Below are 23,776 nucleotides of genomic sequence, written 5' to 3'. Positions count from 1 at the left end.
CTAGGCATTAAGCGTGTTCTTGAGGGCCAATTTGAAACAAGCAAACACGACTAGACAACCCACACAAACGGACAAACTACGCCCCTCCCCATACCCAAACAAAACCCATTTCAGCTGTGTTTCCCATGCAGGGCTGTAAAAACAGTTCAAGATTTTAATGGCCCTTTCCCATGTCCAACCATAAATGGCATCCCACAGTGGAGAGGCGAAGTACCAGAAAATTAAAGCATAACCCAGAGTTCTGTCTGAGGCCTTACACACACTAACTTGTTTTCTGTTGTCAGCCTCGCATTTCAGGAAAGCATTTTGATAACCAACAAGTATACTAGGGACAATAAAAATATTTTATTTTCTGCAAAGCCTTGAAGTTTTCCTAGGCAATGTGAGGAGCAAAGCACTTAAGTAGAAAGTTGGATTCTGTGTCCTAGTTCCTGGAACTGAGACACGAGATATCAAATTGTGTAAAAATTAAGGTAACTGAGAGCTAACAGCACTGAATTACGTTTCACTGCCTGCAGGTCCCTGTGCTGGCTTCTCTTGCCTTTTAGCTGAGATTCTAAATTTAAGGGTGGTGGGTGGATGTTGCCCTTCAGCAACACTTGGAGGACTGACGTGTTTTGAAAAAACAAGAGCAAATGATACTGCCCTGCCAGAGGGAAAAACAAGGTCAATCATGCTATGCAAATCAGCTCTCTGTTGGAGAGAAAAATCAAAACAGAGGAACCTGCCACCCCACGGTACAGATTGAACATGAATAAACAAAACTTAATTCCTGCTTGATTTTATCACCAGAGAGGGTGAAAGAGGAAAATATAAGGGTGCAAGAATACTTAGATGAATACAGCAGTGACTTTGGAAACCTCAGTGGGTGAAAAATAAACTTGTCGCTCTCAAGCCCTGCATTTGCAGACTAAGAGTGTCCACCATGCAGAAGGCATAGCTGAGAACCTCTGAGGAACTACCAGACATCTGAACATCTTGCTTTTTGCTGGAGGCTATGCAAGAAGTATCCTGGCTCTGAATACTGTTGCTACCTTTTTCTTGGGTTTATTTTCAGTTCTTGGCAGAAACCAGTAATGAAAGGAAATACACCAGTGCTGACAATTCACCTGTAATATCTCAGATCAGGTGAATAGTACGTGTGTATTTCTAACCTTGTGGTTTACTTACTTAAAGGCTAGCTTATAACTTACTGATCTGTCAAAACAAGACTAATTTTAACTATGGAGCAATATTTACAGCAGATCTTGGTGAAATCCACATCTCACATTCAAAGATCCGACTTAATTTCCCTGAGCCTAGGAGAACGACGGGAGCAGCAACAGGCACTCCTGCGGGGGATCACATTTTACTGAGGCAGGAGGAGCCCTGAAAAGCTGCACGGCAGAAGGAAACTTACGCTGTCAGGAATGAAAATGTGAAATCCACTAAGCTACCAGAGGGGAACAACACAAGCTGTTACAGAAATGCCAAATGCCTGAAAAATATTTCAAACAATTGCAAATTTTTACTCGATTACTCAATCCAATGTCCTAATTAGGTGAATGAAAATGATTTTCATTCCGGTGTGTATTGAAAGAATGGACATGATGCCATACTCATTTTCAGTTCAAGTTTTACTCCCAATTGCACAAAGGTTGAAAAGATTTTTTCAGAGTTAAAAAACCAACATGATAATTTTGGTTTCATGTATAAAACTGGGCAACTCCAGGGATACAGGGGTTGTGTGACTGTTCCAATGTTCAGCAATAAAGTGTTGCACAACCTAATTTCATCTCACACATTGACTTTTTTTTCTAAATTATCTGCTTCTCAAATTATAACTGTACAACCTGCAGAAATCTAAGGTTAAAATATTTTGATAACATACCATGTTATGGAAGATTCCAATGACTTAGTACAGATTACAGTACAAAATAATGACAAGTCAGAGCATCGCTAAGAGTTTATTCATAAGCTTTTACTTTCAGTTCTTATATCACAAAAGACATGTTTAATGTTTACAACAAGTATTAGAAACTGAGATGTTTTTATTTCTACTATTATAAAAGTAACATAGGAGACCGTTCTAAGCCATCTTCAAAACGCAGACCAATCTTTTTTTTTTTTTTGTATATAAACTGTACACAAAAAACAAGGCACTATACATTTTTGGATAATAAAGTATAAAGGTTGATTCGCATAGTTTCTCAAGAAATCCATGCTATAAATACAAACGCTTTGTTCAGTTTAGCACCTGAAGCAGCACTGAGAACAATTCATTACCTATTGCGAAGAGAAACTTTTCAGAATGCGTAGGAGATACATACGGTGGTTTAGCTAATTCAGTACAAGCAACTGCCATCCAGCTACTTTTCTGTAGTTTTGACATTAAAGTCTTGAAAGTGAATATATATTGCATTGTTAAATACATACTTGTTCTATGTGTTTATATAAATATAAATTCTTTGTAATCCACAAACTAACAAAATAACACTTTACAAAGAGAACTTCTTCAAAAACAAAAATGGCAAGTATTGTATATAGCCAAAGGTCACCTACTGCAGTAGCTCAAGAAACTACTGTTTAAGTGCATAGGAGAGCAGAGCTTAAACACATTACCTTTAAGAGTCAAAACTGAATTCCATTTCCAAAGAGTTCTCTTGGCCTTTTATAATATTACACACCTCCAGATAGGTAGTCACTAATAACTTCAGATTATTTCTATTTATTTTGTAAATGTGGGGTACAATTCTTCTAAAGGGCACAGAAAGTGAAAAGAGCCATCCCTTTAGTGCTCACTCCAAGAAACACAACTTAGAAAAGTCCTTTTGCCTTCTTCAGATTAACCTGCTTCCAAGATGGCAGTGCATTGTACTCGTCTCTCGTCATCTCTAATGCAACCTGCATTTAAAACCAGAGGATATGCCATTAGTAAAAACACTTACCAGTAGCAAATCCGTCAAATGACTTTACAGCATGGTAAGACACACATGCAGAAAGTAACAGCGCGCCCATTCTCTCCTTACCTCAAAGTCCTCATCTGAAAGATAAATTTCAAGCTTCAGTGGATCAACTCCCTCAGGGAGAGGCCTAGCTAAGAGATCTGCTAGTGGATACACCGTTTTACACAGCTTGGCCAGCACGTCCTCCACGAGGATTATCTGATTAGAAACGTCAGCATCCTGTAGGGAGAAAAGGAAAACAGAGACACAGGATCACAATGCTGAAACCACCAGCCGCTCCCATTGCGGCCCGAGGATGGTATGGGATCACCCTGCACAGCCTGGCCCACGGAGCACAAACCTATACATCCAGGCTCACACACAGGCAAAAGCCCTGCCCTACAACAACTTCACATCAAAAAAAAAAAAAAAAAGTCTGCACTTGCACTTAGCAGAAGGACATCCTGTGCTCTCAGAATCTCAGTTTAAGACTGAATTCTGTGTTTAGTTGTGAAGCCAGCATTTTCCACTAAGGATGGCTGCAGAAGACTTACAAAGCAGAAAATGTCATTTGCTTTGAGATGCCCCTTCACTGAAGGCCTTCAAAGCAGTCACACATAATTCAGCTGTGACTCCACTTCCTGGGTGGGGAAGTCAGTGCTGGAGCTCTTGGAGCCAGCTGATCCTCCGCAGGGCGTTTTGCTCACTTTGAGCCTGGAGGACAGACCAGAACTGCAGGTTGCTGCCTAACACGACTGAAACAGTTGTTCTGCTAAACTCTAGCAGATCTCTTAGAAAGAGATGATTCAGGTAACATTTTCCTCCTGTTTTTAACAAAAAAGAATATGAAAAGTTACATGAAAAAACAACCAGAAATGCCTCTGATATCCTCACTCCCAGTCAGAATTTACCTACATTGTTATTTTTTTCCTGTGCAGACTCCTGAACTCTACTTTGTAAGTTCATCCCCTGGATTTTGGGGCTTGACAGCACAAACAAGCAATGTCACTGACAGCACAAGACACAATTACTAGCAATAGGAAATGGTCTATGCAACGAAAAGATTTACCATTTCTGTGATCTCTGCGATGTCTTCCCTGTGTTCCCAACTTGGGAACATATTAGTGAAGGTCAGAGGCTCTAGGCCAGCATGAATTAGATAGGATTTGGGGGGCTTCTTTACGTTTTTTCCTAAAAAGAGTCAAAACACAAAAAAAGAAGAGAGAAATTACAAACAGTACCATATTTTGCAATGTCACCAAGTATCCAAAGCTACCTTGTTAGCATGTTTAATTGATTCCTTCCTGAAAAACTGAACTAATTTAAGGCAGTAGGCATAAATTTCCCCAGGATTTTGTTTTAATGTAGTATGGCACCTTTTACATGTTTTTCAGTATTCTTAAATCTGCCTTTTACTGTATCTGACCACAGAGATCAAACCAGGTATGCTGAAAATCCCCCCAGTTACTTCCTAAATCAGTGTATCTCTTATCTCACAAAAATAGAGTTAGAATAGAGTAAGCAGAGTGTGATGGTCTGAAATTAGCCAACTTCAGGTAAATGAAACCTTCTGGTATGCTCAGCAGAAGTGTCCTGCCAGCAGCAAATAAAGCTTAAGCTTGGAAGCTTAAGTGAGAATGTTTAAACTGTTCTTAACTTGGGATACTGAGGTTTAACACAATCATTTTGTTATTACAAATTCAAAGGAATGGGATCTGAAAGTTAACAGAGGTATTGCAATAGCTGGATGGTAATTACTGATGATTTTCAAAGACAGTCCTGCTTCTTTAAAACCTGTATGTATGCACACTATATAGGACATGGACATAACCCTGCCTAGGAGTGATGCTTTATCAGATTAAGTGGTTAAAGTCATTATACCAAGTCCTGGTGAAAAAGGGCATATTGGATGAATGATTTCATTCCCCAAGCACTGATAAACTCCAAATATTACTGGAAAGAGGTAGACAGGCAGTCAGGGACTGGGAGGAGCTCTCATTCAAAAAAATATTGTACCTTCATCTTACTTGGATTCAAACAACTCAGTCTAATCAAATGTTTCTTCCAGATAGGCAATGGAAAAGCTGAAGATGTTGCAAAATCCAGGATCAGGTGAAACTAACAGAGCAACGTGACACCAGATCACTTCGGAGGGCCGTAGCTTCCCTAAAAACTGCTTCTTGCAAAATTCTGTTACTCCCTACATTCAATCTCAGAGCATCTTTAATGCACTAAGATTTCCTCCGAAGTGTATAAATCCATTGTATAGAAGACCCTGTTTTTTACTGTAGTCCCTACCTGCACTTCATGCGTGTGGGCTGGCAGGCAGGAGGGTCTAAAAGAACATCCCATAGCTGAGCCTCTTCCCCATAGCTGAGGAGCACCCCAGGGAAGAGGTGCAACACTTCTGCCAACTGCAAACGGGTGCCTGGCTGGATATCCTGGTTCCATTAGGTTTGCAAACCTGAACATTACAGGTTTGGCTTTGCATCAGATGTTGGGAGCAAACCAACTAGAGAGTATATGTTCACATGGAACTCTAAATACTAGAGGTAAAAGCTCTGTGAAGTAGTCTAATAAGCGTATTAGAACGTGAGTGCTTTAACTATACAATTTAGACAGGAGATTTATCATTCGAATACTTGATTTTAAGCCTTCTCCTCCACATATTTTCACTGTGGTTTATTTGTTTATTCTACTATGAATGATTCAACAAGTACTTAAAAACTTTGCATTTAAAAAGTATGTGTGAATCTGCTCTAGTTGCATTGCTCCACTCTCAGTAACTCAGCCAAGAGATAAAAGGAGAGTGGTGGTTGCTAATGTGCCAGTATAGGCAAGATGATCTTTTATGTCAGTGGAGAAACATTTTCATTGCATGAACTCTGCCCTCAGCACAAGCTGATCTCCTCACTAAGAATCACTGAAGGGCAAACCAGATTCTTCCCTCTCCTAGCAGTCTGCAGCTCAGCTCTCCAGACTGATGATTTAGCTGATGAAACCACAGAAAAACTTTCAAGACATTTTGACAAGTTAAATAAGATATATGCACAAGGAGAACTGCTAGGTATATTCAAGGGATATCCAGAGCTGCTAATCAATGTCTTTCATACCATCACGTAGTTAAACACTGCAAGCCAGGAAAAGAAAAAAAAAAGGGGGGGTGGGGGGGTGGGTGCAGGGAGGCAGAGGGACATCGATGAGGAAAGACATGGAGAGAGAAAAATAAGAGAAAAGTGGTTTAATGCTTCTGATCACTCAACTATATTCTGGTAGTCAAAATAATTGCAGCAGCACTGGTATCTCCTGAAATTCAGTTTCTCCACCTTGGTAAGTAACAACACATAAGAGCTAGTCAGCCCTGACAGCTTAACGCAATGAAATTTTAAAGTGGTTGACAGAATCCCAGATCATGAAAGTGATAGACCCCCAGAACAGCAATAGATTGAACAGTAAAAAACTGCTAAAGAAGTTCACATCAGCTTTCGCATAGAAATAGTACAAGTAGAATCAGTCTTTAACAGTTACAAACTTGCTCTGTACCTATCCAGCCACACAGCCCAAAGCTCTTGACAACCACCCCACGGCAAAGAGGATAAAGCCACAGCTGCTGCGAAGTCATGGCAAGTGGTAAAGAAGTGAGCACGCAGCAAAAAACCTTGTCCTATGATACATATGCTAAATTTCAGACCCATAAGGAGTCTGAGAGCTTTCCACTGTGCATGAAACTCAGATGGAGCAAATGCAATCCAGTGCAGAAGGTATTAATCCCTTTTCCCATCACTGAACTTGATGAAGTTCAAGAAATCTGGAAAAGTACCCAAACCTTGGCACGTGAATCTGATTCCATCTCTGCTGGGGCCAGAAAACATCATTTTCATTACCAGAAGATTACAGCACCGCATCAGGAAGACTGAGACAGGGATCTTACTTTCATCTCTCTTACTAGCCTGCTGAGCAACTCTGGGAACTTCATTGCATTGGGGCTCTGTTCCTCTGTGCTGAGGTTCACTTCTGCTGTGAAGCACATTGTATGATATGATTTCAAAGAAATGCATCTTACCACTCCTCCTGAATTGCAAAAACTGGGGGAGGTAGAGAACAAGTAATTGGCCTCCTATTTAGGAATTCAGCAGTCACTACCAAAGATTTCTTTAGCACACCATTCCTAAACAAATGCTGCTGTTTGGCAGGGCAGTACCAGGGACACCACAGGATGAACGATGTAGAGCAGTAATGCAGTCCAATAAAGGTCACGTTTCAGCGTCTCCGGTACTGGTTTTCAGCTGTGTCCTGCCAGGTGTTACCACCTCACCTCAGTCACACAAGACAACCAAGTAGAAACACAATACTTGCTCCCACTCCTATTTGACCTGCAGATTGGGAAGGAGAGACTGGCTTATCCTCATAAGGGTGGAATCCAACAAGGGGATCACTTTCCCTCTTCAAATACACGAATGTCTATGGGAAAAGATGACAGATACCACCAGCTACGTCACAAGTTGTAAAGTTTTTTTGCTACAGAAGAAATCAGTGGCATCATGAGGTCTGAAGGCCAGAAGTGATCAGGCTTTCCTTGCAAGAGGGCATAGTTTGCACCAATTAAGCCCTAGTGACTTACTCACAGTGGGAAACTGCTCTGAACTAACAGAACATTGCTGTTACTTATGCCCTCTTTCCTGGATGGTAACTCCACAGCTTGCTTTATTCATCCTCCATCAGAAGATGCAAGGTCTGTTCCCAGCCTCATATAACCTTAGACGAAGCGAGTGGAAAGCATTACAGTGGCTCAAGGAAACTCTACTAGTGCAAAAAATAATGTGGTCAGTATACTCTTACATGTTCATCAATTGCAGCTTGAATCACTGCATGCTGAGTGGCAATAACTGCCTTGTAGAAATGGCATTTCCAATGGCCACCTTGTTCTCAATCTTCAAAGTCTTTCCACCTTGCCCACTAAATCAAAACCCAGTTACAACAGCAAACATCTTCATTCAGTTTTCTGATACACAGAAGCTTATGAAATCTAAAAGGAGCTAGACAGAAAGCATTCAAGTTTAAGAGGCTGTGTTCTCAAATTCGCCTTTAGGTATCTAATATCTGAACTGTTCTCCCACAGTGGGGACACAGAAAAGAAATAAAGCCTTTCCTCTGAGAACTGAGTCCGCAGAGTATCTTGGCAATTTGGGAACAATGCCATTACTACACAAATGGTTTGCTAAGAAAGAGCAGAGAATGTGTCTTCAAATATGCTGATGTTTACCAATACCGTTGGGGAAGCACCTGAGTACCTTTCAGCTCAGGACAGTAAGGCATGGAAAGGTATGACACACTCAGAACAGCCGGGCACAGAATCTGTTACCTTTGCAGTACTGGAGCACTGTCTCCATGGCGCATTTCCTGTCTGTAGCCCACCTGATTCGAGCTGATCCAGCGATTTTGTTTTCCACAGGCCACCAGCCTTGCCATAGGTACACTTCATGGTGATTGTCAACAAGGAAGAGTGCTACAGAGCCAAAAAATAACAAATCCATCATCAGCCACTTGTGAGTTCTCAGAATCCCCTAAACAACCCCAGTCTCACATGCTTGTCAGCATCAGGACAGGATCATTTCAAAGCTTACCAATTCCTTTTTGTTATTCACCCAGCTGAACCTCATCTGAACTCAGATTCTCTGATATAAACAATGTATTTTTATAGCAAGCTTTTGGGATACATGTACATTTGATTAGTTCTCATCATCTTTCTCATAGAAAAATTACTGTTATTGCTTAATGCTGTATAAGCATCACATGCACACATTGTCCTCTGATAAAGCAAGTTAAAAGTGATTACAGGTACTGAATCACTGCCCAATACAGGATACAGTTATCTGTTTTCTTTTTACTTCAGTATTTTAAAGCATATACCTGGCTGTGGGGCAGTGTAAAGATCCTCTTGCAAGAATGGCATGGAATTGATGACAGCAGGGTCTCTTGAAGGGTAAACGTACTCGGTGGCTGAGAATTCTCCTGATGAACTACTGAGGCTGAACAGGCGGGGGGTGAAATTAAACTTTCCAGGATCTTTAAAAAACAAAATTTAAGATTTCCAATAGAAAATGACAGAGATGAATGTAAAAAATAAAAATAATAATAAAAAAGTAATCAACTTTCAAAGTGACTGTAAATTCTCTGTTGTTTTTTTTTTCCTAAATCAAGACAGACGACCAGATGTCTTGGGGGACTAGCAACAGCTGTGAAGAACTTGAGCTAAAAGGCTGGCTGCCATCAGTTTGAATCTGATCCTGGCTAGTTACTATCAACCATTTCACAACTGGCTGTTTTGCAGCTTAAGAGAAGCAAGTCCATCTCAGAGTTTACTTTTTAGCTGACGAATTTTCCACTTGGTAAATCAATCCCCCTGCAACCTTTGTTGGCAGTTTCAAAGCAAAGACTGCACAAGAATGCGCACAGAACTGCCTCCTAAATCCCTTCAGAAGAGAACCAAAATGTGTTGTTAACAGCGTTAACTGTTGCTCTGTGCTGCGTGAATACAGGGGGGCTGCAGAAGGGGGGAGAGAACAAAATGAAACACTTTGTTTTCCAACACTTTCCTTCTAGAACAGCATTACTTAACTCAGATTTTTGGAAGGATCTCTCTGAAGGGATCATCTCAACTACCAAGAAGTTCTTCAAAAGCTTTACATTAAATCTCACAGTACCGTAGACCAGTAAAATAAAATGTGAGTGCCAAATCCAGGAATGCAGGTTTACCTTGCAACATGCAATCATAGGCCTTTCGATCTCTCCTTCCTAACGCGTCCCAGAATCCCAAGGGCTCTGACCCTTCATCACATTCATGTATTGTCACCTTGCTGCTGCTGTGCAGCCCTGCCTCCAGTGGACATCTACAAAACACAGAGAAAGAGAGTGAACCCAGCTTTCCTGCCCCGAACACAGCTAACACAAACCTGCTGGCCACTTGCATTATTAGAACCCAAAAGCACCCTATAGGATTGTTGCACACTTCATGTCAACATAGGTTTTTTGAAAATGATGACAAAAATTATCAATAAACAAGATACGGAATTTCAGCAACCATTGTCATACCATTTCTGATCACATACCCAGAATGGAGGAGATGCTCTCATGAGCTCTCAGTAGGGATTCTCACTGCTTGTTTTTGTAACTACTGCTGTCCTCTTTACATGCTTTCCCAAATTCATTTCCTCTTCCTTATTCACAAGCCTTGATTCTAATCATCCTATCAACTGGGATTCAGTTTGCGATTCAGATATCGAGCATCTCCCTCCAAATGGAAAGAGACTGGTGTTTTTGTAACTGTAATTAGTACAGTAGGAAGAATAAGTGCATTTGACCTTAAGCGAAAGTGATTACGGAACATGTGTTTTCCCCACTCCACTGAACTACCCGCCATTCCTCCTCCTTACCAAGCATGCACATGCTGCAGTTGTACTCAGAGGACAGCTTTATTTATTTCAACATTACTTTTCTTACTATTTTAAGTAAATTGGTAGCCTGTATAAACATGTCCAAAACATAGGTCAGACACTCACTGTTCTTTTATTTTATTGGCTGCTGTTCTTCCTACATCCTTGGTGTGAGATTGTGCTTTGCAGCCATGCCACAGGTAGATAAGAGCTTTATTTATATTGAGGACAATCATGGATGTCCGGGAACGCAGGCTGCTGCAGTGACATGCTACTTCAAGTAAGTTTCCTTCATTGGGAACTTCTCCTCGCACGCAATATAGCCTCCAGTCACCTGGAGCAGACAGGAACAGTGCAGCAGTATTATACAGTCACATGGGATTGAAAATTCAAGACCTCTGCTCTGGAACAGCTGTTCTTGTACTGGATGAATTTCACATTGCACGCCTATATTGTCACAGAATGAACTAGCTAAGCACCAGGTTTGGCTAACACTACTTGAGAAACCCTGTTGCAGAAAAGATGCCTTCTGAAACCTTACTACAAGAGTACAAGTATTAAGACTTGAAGAGCTTAACAGAGCTGAAGAGTCAAGCTTCTGCTCTGTTTCATACAGGAAAAAAGGGGAAACAAACACAGCAGTTCTTCTGTTCAGCTCCTTTCCCCCTCTGCACTTTAGGCATAGGAGGTCACGTTCAGATGCGAACTGGAACATGTCCAAGCTACACCTGGATTGAAATTCTCCTACCTGAACTGCAGCATTCAAGGAGTATGTTGCAAAAAGTAATGGGTAACAAAAGCTTAGAGTTCTCCTTGGAAAAGAACTGCTCATAAAAATAATCTTTTGCCCAGACTATGTAGAAAAGAACATATTTTAAAGCAAACGGGCACTTTGCTAAAGTAAAAAACAACTAGAACAATTTATATGCATATCAATGCAATAAAGTCAGCTTGCTCTAGGGTGACAAAATCCATTCTATGCTCAAAGAAGAAACAAACTACCTTGAAACAAAGCATTGCAAAGCTGTCTCATGGGTTTCATGGCATTCATGTCCCTTCTCTACAGAGTATGGTAGTTGAGACTGAATTCAAAGCCCTTCACAATAGGTAAAAAAAGGATTTGGGGGCAGAAGCTCTTAACTAACAGTTATTTACTTTGTGCATTTTCTTCTTCCTCTTCCCTTCTTCCAGCATGCACAATCATCCCTCCTTGGAAGCACTGCAGGAAGCACGGTGGTTCTTTCCCTTGAAGCACTTGTACCTGGAAATTGAAAGCACCACTCTTCATTAAAAAATGAAGCAAGTATACAGGCTCAGGAAAACTCGTCTCTATGGATTATTTAAAATTATATAGTTATGGCCACCCACAAAGATGGCTTTCCTTCTCCTTTACTACTGCTGACTATTGTTTAAATTACCATATATATTGGCATGCAATGGGTTTCATATGTGACCTGCATATTAAAAGATAATTCTAGCTGGAATCCAACAATCAAGAGTTTCAGAGGATAAGGAATACCAAATAAACTTTAATTTAAATTAGTTTAACCATTATTTGAATTCTTTACAGGACTGGGCTATCTCGCCTGATGTTCTTTGTGACTATTATGGAGATAATGTAGGAACTGAAGTAGGTTCAAAATTTTCTGTAAAACTTATATGACAACATGCATATAAACATTAAACATTGCATTTTGGTTATGAAACTGATACAGCCAATTGCTAAATCAGCTATGTTGCACAGAATCCCACACTCCCTGGATGAAGTGTTTTTATGTATCTCCTCTATGAACTCCTGTGTTACTGGTCATGTCTACGCTGCTGTTAAAAAACTAATTACAGCATTATCAAGGTACAGAAACTAACTTTAAACCTTGCATCTTGTATGCCACAGCATACCCCAACTCTGCCTAAAGACAAGCAAACTAGCCTGTCCTCTGAGCTTCAAACTAGCTGAATCTGCAGTTGCTAGAATATCTGCAAAACAAACTAATCTACTCTGTAATTACAGAGTAAACAAATTGAAAATTTTAAATGTATTTTCATGCCTTGGCCTGGCAGAAAGTGCTTCTCCTGTTCTCAGCACTAGGAAGACAGTCCTGTTATCTGTACTTGAAGTGAAAGCATAAATTTGTTTAACTGTGCTTCACCTATTCCTGCAGGGAGAGGAGAGAAGATGTTCTTCTTTAGCTATTCTCAACAATATCATCTTTAGATGTGGGATTTAGGAATGACAATCCATAAAGGAGCTTATGTGTCTCTGGAAGCTGGAATAAAGCCAAAAGTAATTTTGAGGTCTGGCTATTTGTACTGGCAAGAACAACTTTATGGAAAGAGAGGAGGCAAAAAAGATAATCCACATTTACCATTAGTAGCTACTTCGGCAGGCAAGTCTTACCAGGTCTGCCACCTAGGCCTGCAGGAAGCTCACCTGTGCTCCTCTTTCTTCATCAAGTTCCACTGTCATCAGTGCTGATGTCCCTTTCTCACTCACTGTGGAGTGCCTTCCTTGCCAAAAGAAATACACGCATTTTTCTTTTCCAACAGCCCTTACTTGTTGCTCTCCTTTTTGCCTGCTTCCAACTGCAAAACAGAAAGCACATGCTGAAGAACGGACTCTGGCTACAGGTTTAAACAGCACGTGGTTTAATCTCATCTGCCAGCTCAGCACTACCCCGTCCAGAACAGGAAGGATAAAATGTCCAATTGGAGGAACATTAGGTCTCCAAGCCAGTATGTCCCCGTGCAAAGTTGGCATTGTCTCATCAGTTGGATGTAAGCCCACAGGCAGAGATGCCTGTGTTGGCCAGAGAAAGAGATGTAGAAAGAACTGGTGCTATCTGGAAAAAAATAACTGACATCACTTGAGCCAATTTGCATGTGAAATGGTATGTCCAGTCATGTTACCAGAAGAGTGCATTATGGCTCATTTTCCACATTATACACTGTTCTTTGGCAGCAGGAGAGTAGCTGGCTGCGGAGTGATACTGGAAACAGCAACAGCTGAGAAAGCTATGGGCATAAAAGAGAAGTCTTTCTTGGTGAAGTGATATTGGAAAGGAAAACTACAGAACAAAAGAACACCAAAGCAGTATTTTGCAGTCATAAAAAAGTTAGGATTAGGTAAATTTTATTTATTTATTTATTAAAATTAGCTCAGTATTTCATGTTGGTCTGGAAAGTGGCTTAGCAGCAACTCTTTTTTTTTATTTTTTAAAAAGGATCATTATATATTTGTTACGATAAGCAAATGTTTACAGTAAATGAAGTTCAACAATACAACCAGTTATGGAATATTTTACTCTTTCCAGTGAATAATGAATAAAGAGATATAATTAAATCAAAGATTAAAAAAAAAAAAACCCTAACAGCTTTAAACCAGATTCTTAAAAAAAAATATTAAAAATTCTGCTGCAGTGCTGAGCAGCATCCAACTGAAATACTTAGGAGAAAGCATCCTGTTTTTTTCAAGTTAAGAACACTCAAACCACTAGTAACTTCTAAAATTTATGGTTTGCACTCTTATCTGTTCATTCAGCCCATAAAAGTACTGCCTCCTACATAAAAATTTATGCTGTTTTGGAGTGATGGAATATATTTTCATCCATTTGGATTAGGACCCTGTTTACAGTCCAGTATTAGTGTTACCCACATCTCCCAAGATTTACAAGCTTTTGTATTTTTCTTGGATTTGCCAGTATCTGAACTCAATGATCTGGAATAAGACTTACCTACATTTTTTGGCTAAAAGCCTGAAGCTGTATAGCTGTTATTCTGCTTTCAACCAATTTCAATGTTTTCCTATTTGGAACAATTATTTTTAGACTATTTCTATTTTATTTACCACAAAAGCCACCTATTCTTATTTTAGTGCCAGAAGGGAGACTTCCAATGAGCATACTGAGCTGACTGATTGTCAACATTAACCTGCTGCTCTCAGGCTCTTTGTCAGAACACTGCTAAAGTTTTCCACTTGAGACTGAAACCCATAGCAAAGGGTTTCCAGAAACAGTAAAAAGGACAGCAAGGGCAATCAGTTGGCAAGGGCTTTTCCTGTCATTGTTACTGTTCTCCATTACCCAGCAAAGGCTTTCCTTGTTGCTAAGCCTACCTCTCTTGCAAGACATTCAGACCACTGTCATTAGTCCAGCTGCCTAGTTATTTTGGTGTTAAGCTGTGGGCACAATTCTGGCTTAATGAGCTGTCCTGTGAACACGTACAACACCACTGTTGGGTAAAAGGAGAGATGGACAGTATTACATTTGATGTGTGAAAAATAACTACAAACTTTTTTTTAAAAAAATGCTTTTCTTTTAAATAAAATAATAAGCACTACTTCTTAATGGCCTAGGAAGGCTAAATTAGCATTTCTAACCTTTAAAACAGTTTCACATCCAAGGAGGTCTAGGTCTGGATGTCACCACTAGCAGCAGCAGGTTTAGCTGCACTTTGTGTTTCAGCAGGATGAAATGGAATTGTTCACTAACCTGTAGTGCTCACCATGTACTTCCACTTCACCACATATGTATCTCCCTCATGGAACTGCCCTATGCTTTGCTTAGGCAGTCTGCTATAATCAAATTCCAGGATGTGCCAGACATCCACAGATGCAGTGATAATTTCAAACTGCCTCCCATCTTCTCCTTCTACAAGTCCATAGCCCCGGCCAATATTCATTCCATCCAAGACTGTGCCTACAGTCGTTTGGGGCACAGCTACCATTAGCATCACATCATATGGTTTAGAGTCAGATCTGGATTCTTCCTGTCAAAAAACACAGAAGAGATTTCTTAGAGCATAGCTTTTTTCTTCTTACCCCACAGTTCCCCCCAACAGTTTGCCTCCTGCGTATTTCAGTACTTTGATATCTTGTCACCATTTGCTGCCTTGTCAAAGCCACCTTGGCAGTGTTCATTGAGCTGCTCGGCACTAATATAAAGCAACTCGGTGGGTTCACTCTAGGTGGTAATGTTCAGACCCCTAGGTCAAAGCCCGCAAGATAAAGAAAGTGCTCTGGATCCTTGAGAGCTTCCCTGGCTTCCATCCCAGCTAGGTCATCTAGTTTGAAATACCTAGCATGCTTATTATATGCACCTTCTGGTGAAGGGATTCACTAGAATTCTTCTCATTGAATTTCTTCAGCTCTGTCCAATCAAGAAATTTTTCTTTGAACAGTATGGTCTCGTTATGTTCTGTGAGTCTGCCAAACACAGCCCAGTCTGGGCGTCCTTGTCCCTTTCTGTACAAGGGAACAAAAGAAATAAAATCAAATTAAACACTGTGAAATAAGGGCAAGAAAACTAAGTTTCTGCAATGAGACTAGAGTCAAGTTTTGATACCTGGGTATGAGGGGATTGCATTCCCCTGGGTCCAGAGGATTTATGTCACAATTGGAGTAGTCAAATGTGCCATTCCACAAGTGTTTTGCCAGCTGGAATGCCACTTTTCTTTGTGCTAAAGTAACTTCCTTTCCATGCCATACATATACTTCACTGCCAAAATCAAACACCAGCACCTAAAAACCAAACAAAACAACAACAAAAAAAACAACCTACCATTAGGTTAGGTGGTACCCTGATCCTCCAGTTTCCTAGTGCTGCAAGCTGACAGTGCGTTGAACACAAACGCCTCCAAATATCTGAGTTTCTGAAGTGACACTAACAACCAGCACTGCAATTGCAAGTAAGGCCAGGGCAGTGGTCTGCACAGTGACGTCTAATTGTTGTGGATGACTGGAAGCAAGTATGGGGAATGCTATGAGGTATATCTTTAGGTGGTAACTTGCTGTCCTGGTTTCAGCAGGGATAGAGTTAATTTTCTTCCTAGCAGCTGATATGGAGCTATGTTTTAGAAATAGGATGAGAATGATGTTGATAACACACTGATGTTTTAGTTGTTGCCAAGCAGTCAAGGACTTTTCAGCTTCTCATACTGACCTGCCAACGAGAAGACGGGAAGTGCCCAAGAAGCTGGGAAGGGACACGGCCAGGACAGCTGACTCAAACTGGCCAAAGGGATATTCCACATCATATGATGTCATGCTTAGTATATAACTGGGGTTGGCTGGGAGGTGGCATGGCTCAGGAACTAGCTGAGCATCAGCTCTGGGTGATGAGCAGTTGTGCTGTGCATCACATGTTTTGTATATTCTTTTTTATTACTATTATCTTCCTTTTCTGTCCTATTAAACTGTCTTTATCTCAACCCATGAGTTTTACCTTTTTCTTTTTGATTCTTTTCCCCATCCCACTGGGGAAGGAGTGAGCGAACGGCTGTGTGGTTGTTTTAGCTGCCTGCTGGGTTAAACCACGACACTAGGTCACTAGCAGATTAGGGAGCTCATATTGCTAAAAATGGGATTCTGTTGCATGACTGATTGCTGTCCAGTTACAGCAGCTTTCACTGATGTTTAGACCTATGCTTCATCCTGCAGGAGGGGAAGGCTGACAGCACATACAGCATGGGTAACTGGCTCAGCAACTTGAATACTTTCAAGAAAATGCATCGTGTATTTATTTTGGAAATCTGCTCTCATTCCTACTTAGATGGGTGAAATGATTGTTTGAAAGGTAAGAGTCTGCTAAGGATAGAAATAAAACCGCTTGAAAGGGAAAACAGGTTTTTCTTTTGTTTTTCCAAAGTGTTCACTGTTTTGCACTTCATGACTTTGGAGTGAGCTGCTGTTGACAAAAAGATTTACACTTCCTAAAATACTATTTCACTTTAAAGATAAAATGATCCAATTTCTTGAGACCTGCAGCACACTCTAGACAGTAAAGTGTCCAGAAGCTTTTCAAAAACACAGAGGAGCCAATTTTCAGTGAGTCTCTCCATAAACATTTGCAGTTACTGAAAGTTGTTATCAGCTGTATGTTCCTGCACTTACCACAGGAGTAGTAAGTGGCACAATACCTCTTTTGGTTGTAGCAGGGTACATTTTGGCACCTTTCCCCAGTAGTCATCCTCAGGAATGAGTTTATCCTCTACGAGGCGGTAAATGCAGTTTGTTTCGATTATTGCAGCTTCATACATTTCATCTTCTTCAGGACTTCCGGCAGCTTAAGGAAAAGATTGTCAAAAATAATAAAAAATTTTAACATCCAACTATCTTTACTAAAAAGAACTGACTCAACTATTTTACTGTGATAAAACATCAGATACTGTAACTGTAAGAATGCTTACACTGATAATTTGTCTGTCCACCAAGGAGTTTCCAGAAGTCTTTGGCTGCATGGGTATGGGTATTTATTCCTTCTTCTATAGTCTGTATATAAGAAGCTCTACAGCCAAGTTCCCTCTTTGTCTGAATTAAAGTTGCGAGTTCTGAAGCCTAAGAGATTAACGGTTATCTGAACAAGATTGTTTAAGTCTTTGGAATACTTGTGCATATCTTGTTCAGGGAGAAGGCAAAAGTAGATAGGACATAATAGAGCAAACAGCAGGAGAAATTATTATTATTTGTTGCACTAAATAAACAGACACTAGAGAAAATGTTACAGCAATACATTCATTCTTTCATTTGCTTTAAAATGAGACTTGATCTTAATGAACATGGGAGTAAAAAGGACATCCTGCAATTCAGACTATTTTTTGTTTGAGTGCAAATCTGTTTCCTGAGGATATCCTCTTTTCTCTTGCAGCTTCTACACACTTCTATGCCAGCTTTCATTCACTGCACAGGCTAAAACATATTTACAGGGATCCTGCATATCTACCTGTCACTGACTATCAGTTACATGCCACTTTTTGACACAATTGGCACCAAGGCTCAATGACATCAGAGACACATATGCTGTGATAGTTCTAAAAATTAATAATAAAAAACCCAACTAATACTAACCTTTGCTTTTTCTATGACATTTGCAAACTCTCCTACCCATAAGAAACAGAAATGTGGAGTTAACAACAGGAAACAGTCTCCGCTGTTCAGTGACGAGGCCCTGGGTTCAACTAATCTTGTTTGAACATGTCTTCTTCCTAAAAAGAAAACAAAGCTAATTATATTCCTTTGACTACTGCTATCAAATGCCAAGATCTAATTTGTTTTGAATGAAATACAAACAATCCAAGCACATTTAGCAAAACATATGGAAACAGACTGTTAAAGAAGAATTAAAAGACTGCTACTGTGGAAAAAGGTTTTACTCACAGGAAGCAAAAAACCCGTTGCCTCCTATCAGCTATTATTTCTATTATTTCCTGTTCTTGCTTTAACAACTTTGTGTCCTTCTGGAAAGAAATGAATTAAGTAAATGGCAGACAGCAGCCAAATTCCAGAATACTTTACATTTGCTTAAGTGAAGCTATGGCACAGTTTCTGTAGGCAGTAAAAAGTTTTAAGAAGTTTATTTTGCCAAAAAAGTATCTATTATTTTGCAGAATCATATACATTCCTATGCACTGTAAGGGGAAGTGGAGCAAGAACATTGTCATGTCACTTCCAAGTTATACTGAGCCCTGGAAGAATAGGACAGTTCAAAAATTTCCACAGGAGATGGCTGTTTCTGGATGGATATTCCTGAAATACTCTGTTTTCTCCTTGGAAAACACACACCAATGGCCACAATGCAAACCTGTTTGTAAGGTTTTGCATTTGTGACACAGTTATCTCTTATTCTTTTGGGACATAAATCTCAAGCTGGAGATCTAGAGCAAGCTAAGCATCCAACTGTGGTAGCAACTCCCATAAGTTACAATCAGTCTATTCTGGATGGAAAGTAAAAGCAGTTCCAGCATACCTTTAATTTGCAGCAGCATTAGCTTCTTGTATGGCACAGCACTGTTGTTAGAGTTTTGCTCTGTTAGATTAACACTCCGCAGGCTAACGTTGCTGAAGTTCTCTTTGCTTGCCAAGCCAGCAAGTGCTACTTCTGAGAAATTTGAGTTTGTAGACACTTGTATATAAAAGAAGTTGGAGGAAAAACATACAAGAAAACCAAAAAGGACAATATTTTAAAAAAATCAGTTGTTGCATTAGAAAAATTAAACCCCCCCCCATTATTTCTCCTTCTCAATAGCAACGCAAAACCAGGTTGAACTTAGATTAACTGCTAGCCCAAAAGCGTTGTGGGTTTAGTAGCACCTAAGTTTCCAGATATCATCCAAGAGTACTGTCAGCGTCAGAATTATGTTATTTGGCAGAAATACCAGCTTTGCCAGGAAACATGTCTTACCCAATGTTTTGTGAAGTACTGTGTAGATAGATCTTCAGTGTCTTATAATTGATTAATGATAAAAGACAGCAGAGTAGCCAAGGCTAATTAACTGAAATTCTCTTCAAATTTGTCTCAGCTAGTGTGATGCAACAACCATTTACATTTCAAAGTCTTAGTCACGTTTTACTGTAAACTTAAAGCCGAAATTCTTGGCTCCTTTTGCTTATTTCTCAACCAAAGACAAAGCATTTTATGAATTTATAACTCAGGGAAATGCTTCTCATCAAATGGCAACAAAGTATTACACATATAATTAGTGTTTTCATCAATAGAAATGATGTTTAAAGATGATCTCCCTTTACTGAAATGTAATAAGGAAAACTTTTACCCAAAATGGTAAAAATGGCTTGACAAACCTTTGAATAAATTTTACAATAATGTCTGTTGCTGTCCATCTGGTTGTCAGGAGAAAGCAACATCACAAGCAAAACACAAAGCCCTGCCACAGAGCAGTGATCCTTTATGGACATTAATCTTTTGGAGTCAAGAAGGCTAATTCCAGTTTCTGAGAGAGAATTAGGCCCCAAAATTGAGGCCAGTGTATCTGAACAGAAATTCACCTCTTCCTGCCAGCAATCCCTGCCAGCATAACATAATGCTAGATCTGCTTTCCTTGGTCCCCTGTCCTCACCCTGCAGGCACAGTGGAACTCCCTCTCTCTGCACAAGGTGACTGTGCTAAAAATATATAGTTAAACCTACGCACAGGAGGCGGCTGTAGGTAGCTTTACCTGAGGAAGTCACACATGCCCTTCTCTCCCATCTTCCCAGACAGTCTACATTCAACCTTATACCTCAATCAGTTTATTGCCTCTCAGAGAATATGTTCCAGTCCTTCAGTTGTGGTTTTCTGTTGAGATTTTTTGTTTTGGTTTGGTTTTAATTAAAATAGCAAGACAGTGTCTTGTACAAATCATCCCATTAGCTTACTTTTTTCTACTTTCATTCGCTTTGACTCCATGAAGGCAACATTCAATCTTTGTTCAGTATATTCATGAAGAATATCTTCTCTTGCTGCCAGCATTTTCAGGGGGTTTCTAGAGGACTGGACTCTGCGCGTAGGCCTAACTGCACGTTTGTGCTCTGCTACAGAAGATATTAACCTGAAAAACAAGCAGTTTATAATCATCAGTTAATTTTCCTAGTCAGGATTAGTTCCTTGATTCAGGCAGAAGACTGATTTCAGAAATGTGTAGAAGAAATGGACATGCCCAGTACTAGGATATCTACAAGATGACTTAAAGCTGAACATTTTGACTACTGCCCCTATGTCTGCATTCAAAACAATGGGGGGAAAAATAGTTCTTACTTTGGTGCATAAGGATCAAAGATGGTATCAAAGTCCTCATCAAGGTCCAAAGGCACTGAGGAGGAAGGGAAATCCACATGGCGATAAAATTTGGAAAATGTTTCATCATCATCCAGCTTCATCACCTCTTTCACAGACTTTCCTGTAACTGTCAGCACCGTCTCTTGCATCCCAGCAACTGGAGGGAAAAAACCACCCCACCCAATAAATAATCATACTAGAATTTCTAACTCTAGTAACAGGTAAACATGGCTTGTTTGGTAGTTTTGGGGGTGTTTTTTTGGGGGTCATGGTGGTGTTTTGGTTTTTGTGGCATTTTTTTAATTGATGGAATTTGAAGGAGAGATGGTAGAAAAGTGTATTGGAAAAGAATGATAAAACTGGAGTGTAACTGCTACTCATATGCAAAGAAATACTGTTTCTGTTACCAGATTTTTTAACTTAGAGGTACTTTAAGCAATTTACTGAAGTTGAAGAGTGGATCCATTGCCACCTTTGGTAACTCTACCAACCTTTGTTATTCAGCCTTCCCAAGAATGACTCCAACTTGTCAAGCTTCATATCTGATTCCAATTGCATATCAGGCCTGGCTTCAATTTCTAAGCAAACCAGAAAGTAAAACTTGTTAATTGACAGGAAGTAAAAAAGCCTGAACGTATTTCAGTCATTTTTATTCCTTACCTTCCAAGGGCTTTGTAACTGGAGTGGTGGACTTCTGTCGGTTACTAAAAGGGGATGCTACTGGTGTTAGCGCACTTGGAGAAGCCAGGCCTGCATAAGAACAGAGGACATAGGAAACGCAGTCCTGGGTCAGCCTGTGTTTCTGATCGTGATGACAGCGGAAGCTATTTAGGGAAAGCAGATGAGCCATACAACTTCCTACAGTCCCTCATACTTCCTCAGCCTCCACAATGGTTGTTTAGGGATGGGAGAGTTTACGGCCCTGCCCGCTCCTCAGAAACTGTCTCATTCACAAGAACAAAGCTTTGTTTCCAAGTGTCCGTAAGCAAGCTAATACAAGATGCATGCTTTCTCTTGAACACAGTCATTTTGCTTGTTTTCAAGGTAGCAGCGGATCACTTGGTCTACATTTTGGACTCCAGTTCTACCACAAGCCACATTTTAAAAACATGCAACTGTTCTGAACGAAAAGATATAGTAAGCAGGGAAACTACCAAGATCTTGCTTGTTACCTTCACAACCACCACCCCCTCATCCCTCTTTTTTAATTTAAATCCATCTCTATTAGTACACATAGCAGGATGCATCTGTCCTGTGAATGCTGTCCCTGGATTAAGCAGTAATTCTCGGGCTCTGTTGCGTTTTTAAGAACACATGGAAATGGAAGTAGAAATGGAAGTAGAAATGGAAGTCAGAGTCCCCACCATATCAAGCACTACTCCCTCCTTTTGTTATACTGTCCTCCCTCCTATCATCGAGCAATTCGTTTTGGATCCAGTGGATAAAGTAAGATTGTGTTTAGTTCCTTTCATATGAATCTATGTTGCTCCAGTAACAGAAATGGCACTCTATCGGTTTTGTGGGGTTTATTAGGTAGAAAAGTATACTGAAGCAAAAGAATTGCACCTGTTACCTTGTGTTGCCTAGACTTTCAGTACATGGGGAAACGGACATTTAAAGTTTCCTCTAATATCTATTTTCCATCTAGCCATAGCTTACTAATTACTGAGCCTCAGAAGTTTAAGCCTTTGGTTATTTTGATCAGATTAAACTGATACTGTGCTGGGAGAATATATACTAATCATGTTTCCACTATTTTTACCACAACTCCTAGCAAGTCACAATTTTCAAACACCAAGACAGATTTAGAATATAGTTGAGTAGCTTTTCCACAAACAAGGCTTTAATTTTGCATTGCTTTCTCATCATCTCTTAAATTAAGAACTCATCATGATAATTTATTCTTTTAGGCAACAAAAATAGTGCACATCTGAATAAAATCTGACTTGGGCTACTTTTATTGATGCCACTGTCACTGGATTACCTTGCTTCTCCAAAACAATGATCACAGCACCTAAAGAGATTGATCCTTTCAAGGTACTTTTCTTTTCCCCTTAAGAAGAGCAAATGCTATTACCTTCTATTCCTTTCCAAAGGCCAATCTGTTTGGCAAAAAAAATAAATCTCAAAAAGCAGTCTGTGGACAACTGAACACTTTTTCTTGGCCACCCTCCAAAAGAGGTTAATCTTTAAACACTGACAACTGGTGTTTCTAGCAGCAAAACAATGTAAGCAGCAGCTAAAATATCTTACTAATAGATCCAATTTCTAATATCATGTTTCTGTTTATCTGCCAACAGAATGTGGCTTAGATTGCAAATGGAGTTACTCCCTGTTGCAATGCTGCCCTCACCCCACAATGATTTTTTTGGTGGTTGTCATTTAACTCACGGTTCATTGTTGTTGTATTTAATAACCAAATTCTTGTAACAAAACAAAACTGAGTATTCATTAACCACAAGAGACCAGTTTAGGTACTGCCTTCCCAAAGCTATCATCGTCCCAGGCACACCGTGTGAACAGCTACATTTCTACCACGTACAGCCTTCAGAGACTCCTGTCCACTTCAGAAGAATGATTGCATCTGGAAACAGTGACTGAATTCAAGAGATCCCGAAAATGTCAACATTGCTCCCTTGTCATTTCTACTCCCTGGTTCTATGCAGAAATCTGTTCAGTGATTTCTTCAGCCAAACACAACACTTGAAGTTGTTGTCCAAAACAGCATCCATAAAACCCACATATGTTTGCTAAATATTCCCAGTGATCCTAGGAGTGGGGGAAGTGCCAGCAATAGCAAGAACTAGATTTCACAACTTTCCTCTAGACAGTGCACCTGGGTTTTCAAAGGAAGAATAAATAAGAAAAAATGATC

The 23,776-nt window shown here is 40.0% G+C and overlaps 1 protein-coding gene across 50 annotated transcripts in view; it reads right to left on the bottom strand.

The window, feature by feature from the left end:
- Positions 1-1,920: 1,920 nt before the first annotated feature.
- The window catches only part of SVIL (supervillin), a 143,099-nt gene continuing 121,243 nt past the window's right edge, over positions 1,921-23,776 (bottom strand). For 49 of the 50 annotated variants that reach the window (XM_075746481.1, XM_075746487.1, XM_075746466.1 and 46 more), the window contains 20 exons: positions 21,562-21,651; positions 21,393-21,479; positions 20,881-21,058; positions 20,502-20,674; positions 19,096-19,251; positions 18,198-18,334; positions 17,540-17,687; positions 17,270-17,415; positions 15,697-15,872; positions 15,452-15,596; positions 14,845-15,121; positions 12,789-12,940; positions 11,513-11,618; positions 10,484-10,691; positions 9,681-9,814; positions 8,835-8,990; positions 8,287-8,430; positions 3,994-4,115; positions 3,009-3,164; positions 1,921-2,883 (listed from right to left, as the gene is read on the bottom strand). In XM_075746481.1, coding sequence (XP_075602596.1) covers positions 2,797-2,883; positions 3,009-3,164; positions 3,994-4,115; positions 8,287-8,430; positions 8,835-8,990; positions 9,681-9,814; positions 10,484-10,691; positions 11,513-11,618; positions 12,789-12,940; positions 14,845-15,121; positions 15,452-15,596; positions 15,697-15,872; positions 17,270-17,415; positions 17,540-17,687; positions 18,198-18,334; positions 19,096-19,251; positions 20,502-20,674; positions 20,881-21,058; positions 21,393-21,479; positions 21,562-21,651 — 2,978 coding nt within the window. In that variant the 3' untranslated portion in view covers positions 1,921-2,796. Of the gene's footprint in view, positions 2,884-3,008; positions 3,165-3,993; positions 4,116-8,286; positions 8,431-8,834; positions 8,991-9,680; positions 9,815-10,483; positions 10,692-11,512; positions 11,619-12,788; positions 12,941-14,468; positions 14,585-14,844; positions 15,122-15,451; positions 15,597-15,696; positions 15,873-17,269; positions 17,416-17,539; positions 17,688-18,197; positions 18,335-19,095; positions 19,252-20,501; positions 20,675-20,880; positions 21,059-21,392; positions 21,480-21,561; positions 21,652-23,776 lie in introns of those variants that run through there. The other variant, XM_075746490.1, reaches the window with a different exon arrangement.

Source organism: Balearica regulorum, chromosome 2 (genome assembly GCF_011004875.1).
Source record: "Balearica regulorum gibbericeps isolate bBalReg1 chromosome 2, bBalReg1.pri, whole genome shotgun sequence".
Lineage (NCBI taxonomy): Eukaryota > Metazoa > Chordata > Aves > Gruiformes > Gruidae > Balearica > Balearica regulorum.
Note: the sequence above shows the minus strand (reverse complement) of the source record. Positions and strands in the feature narration are given on the sequence as shown.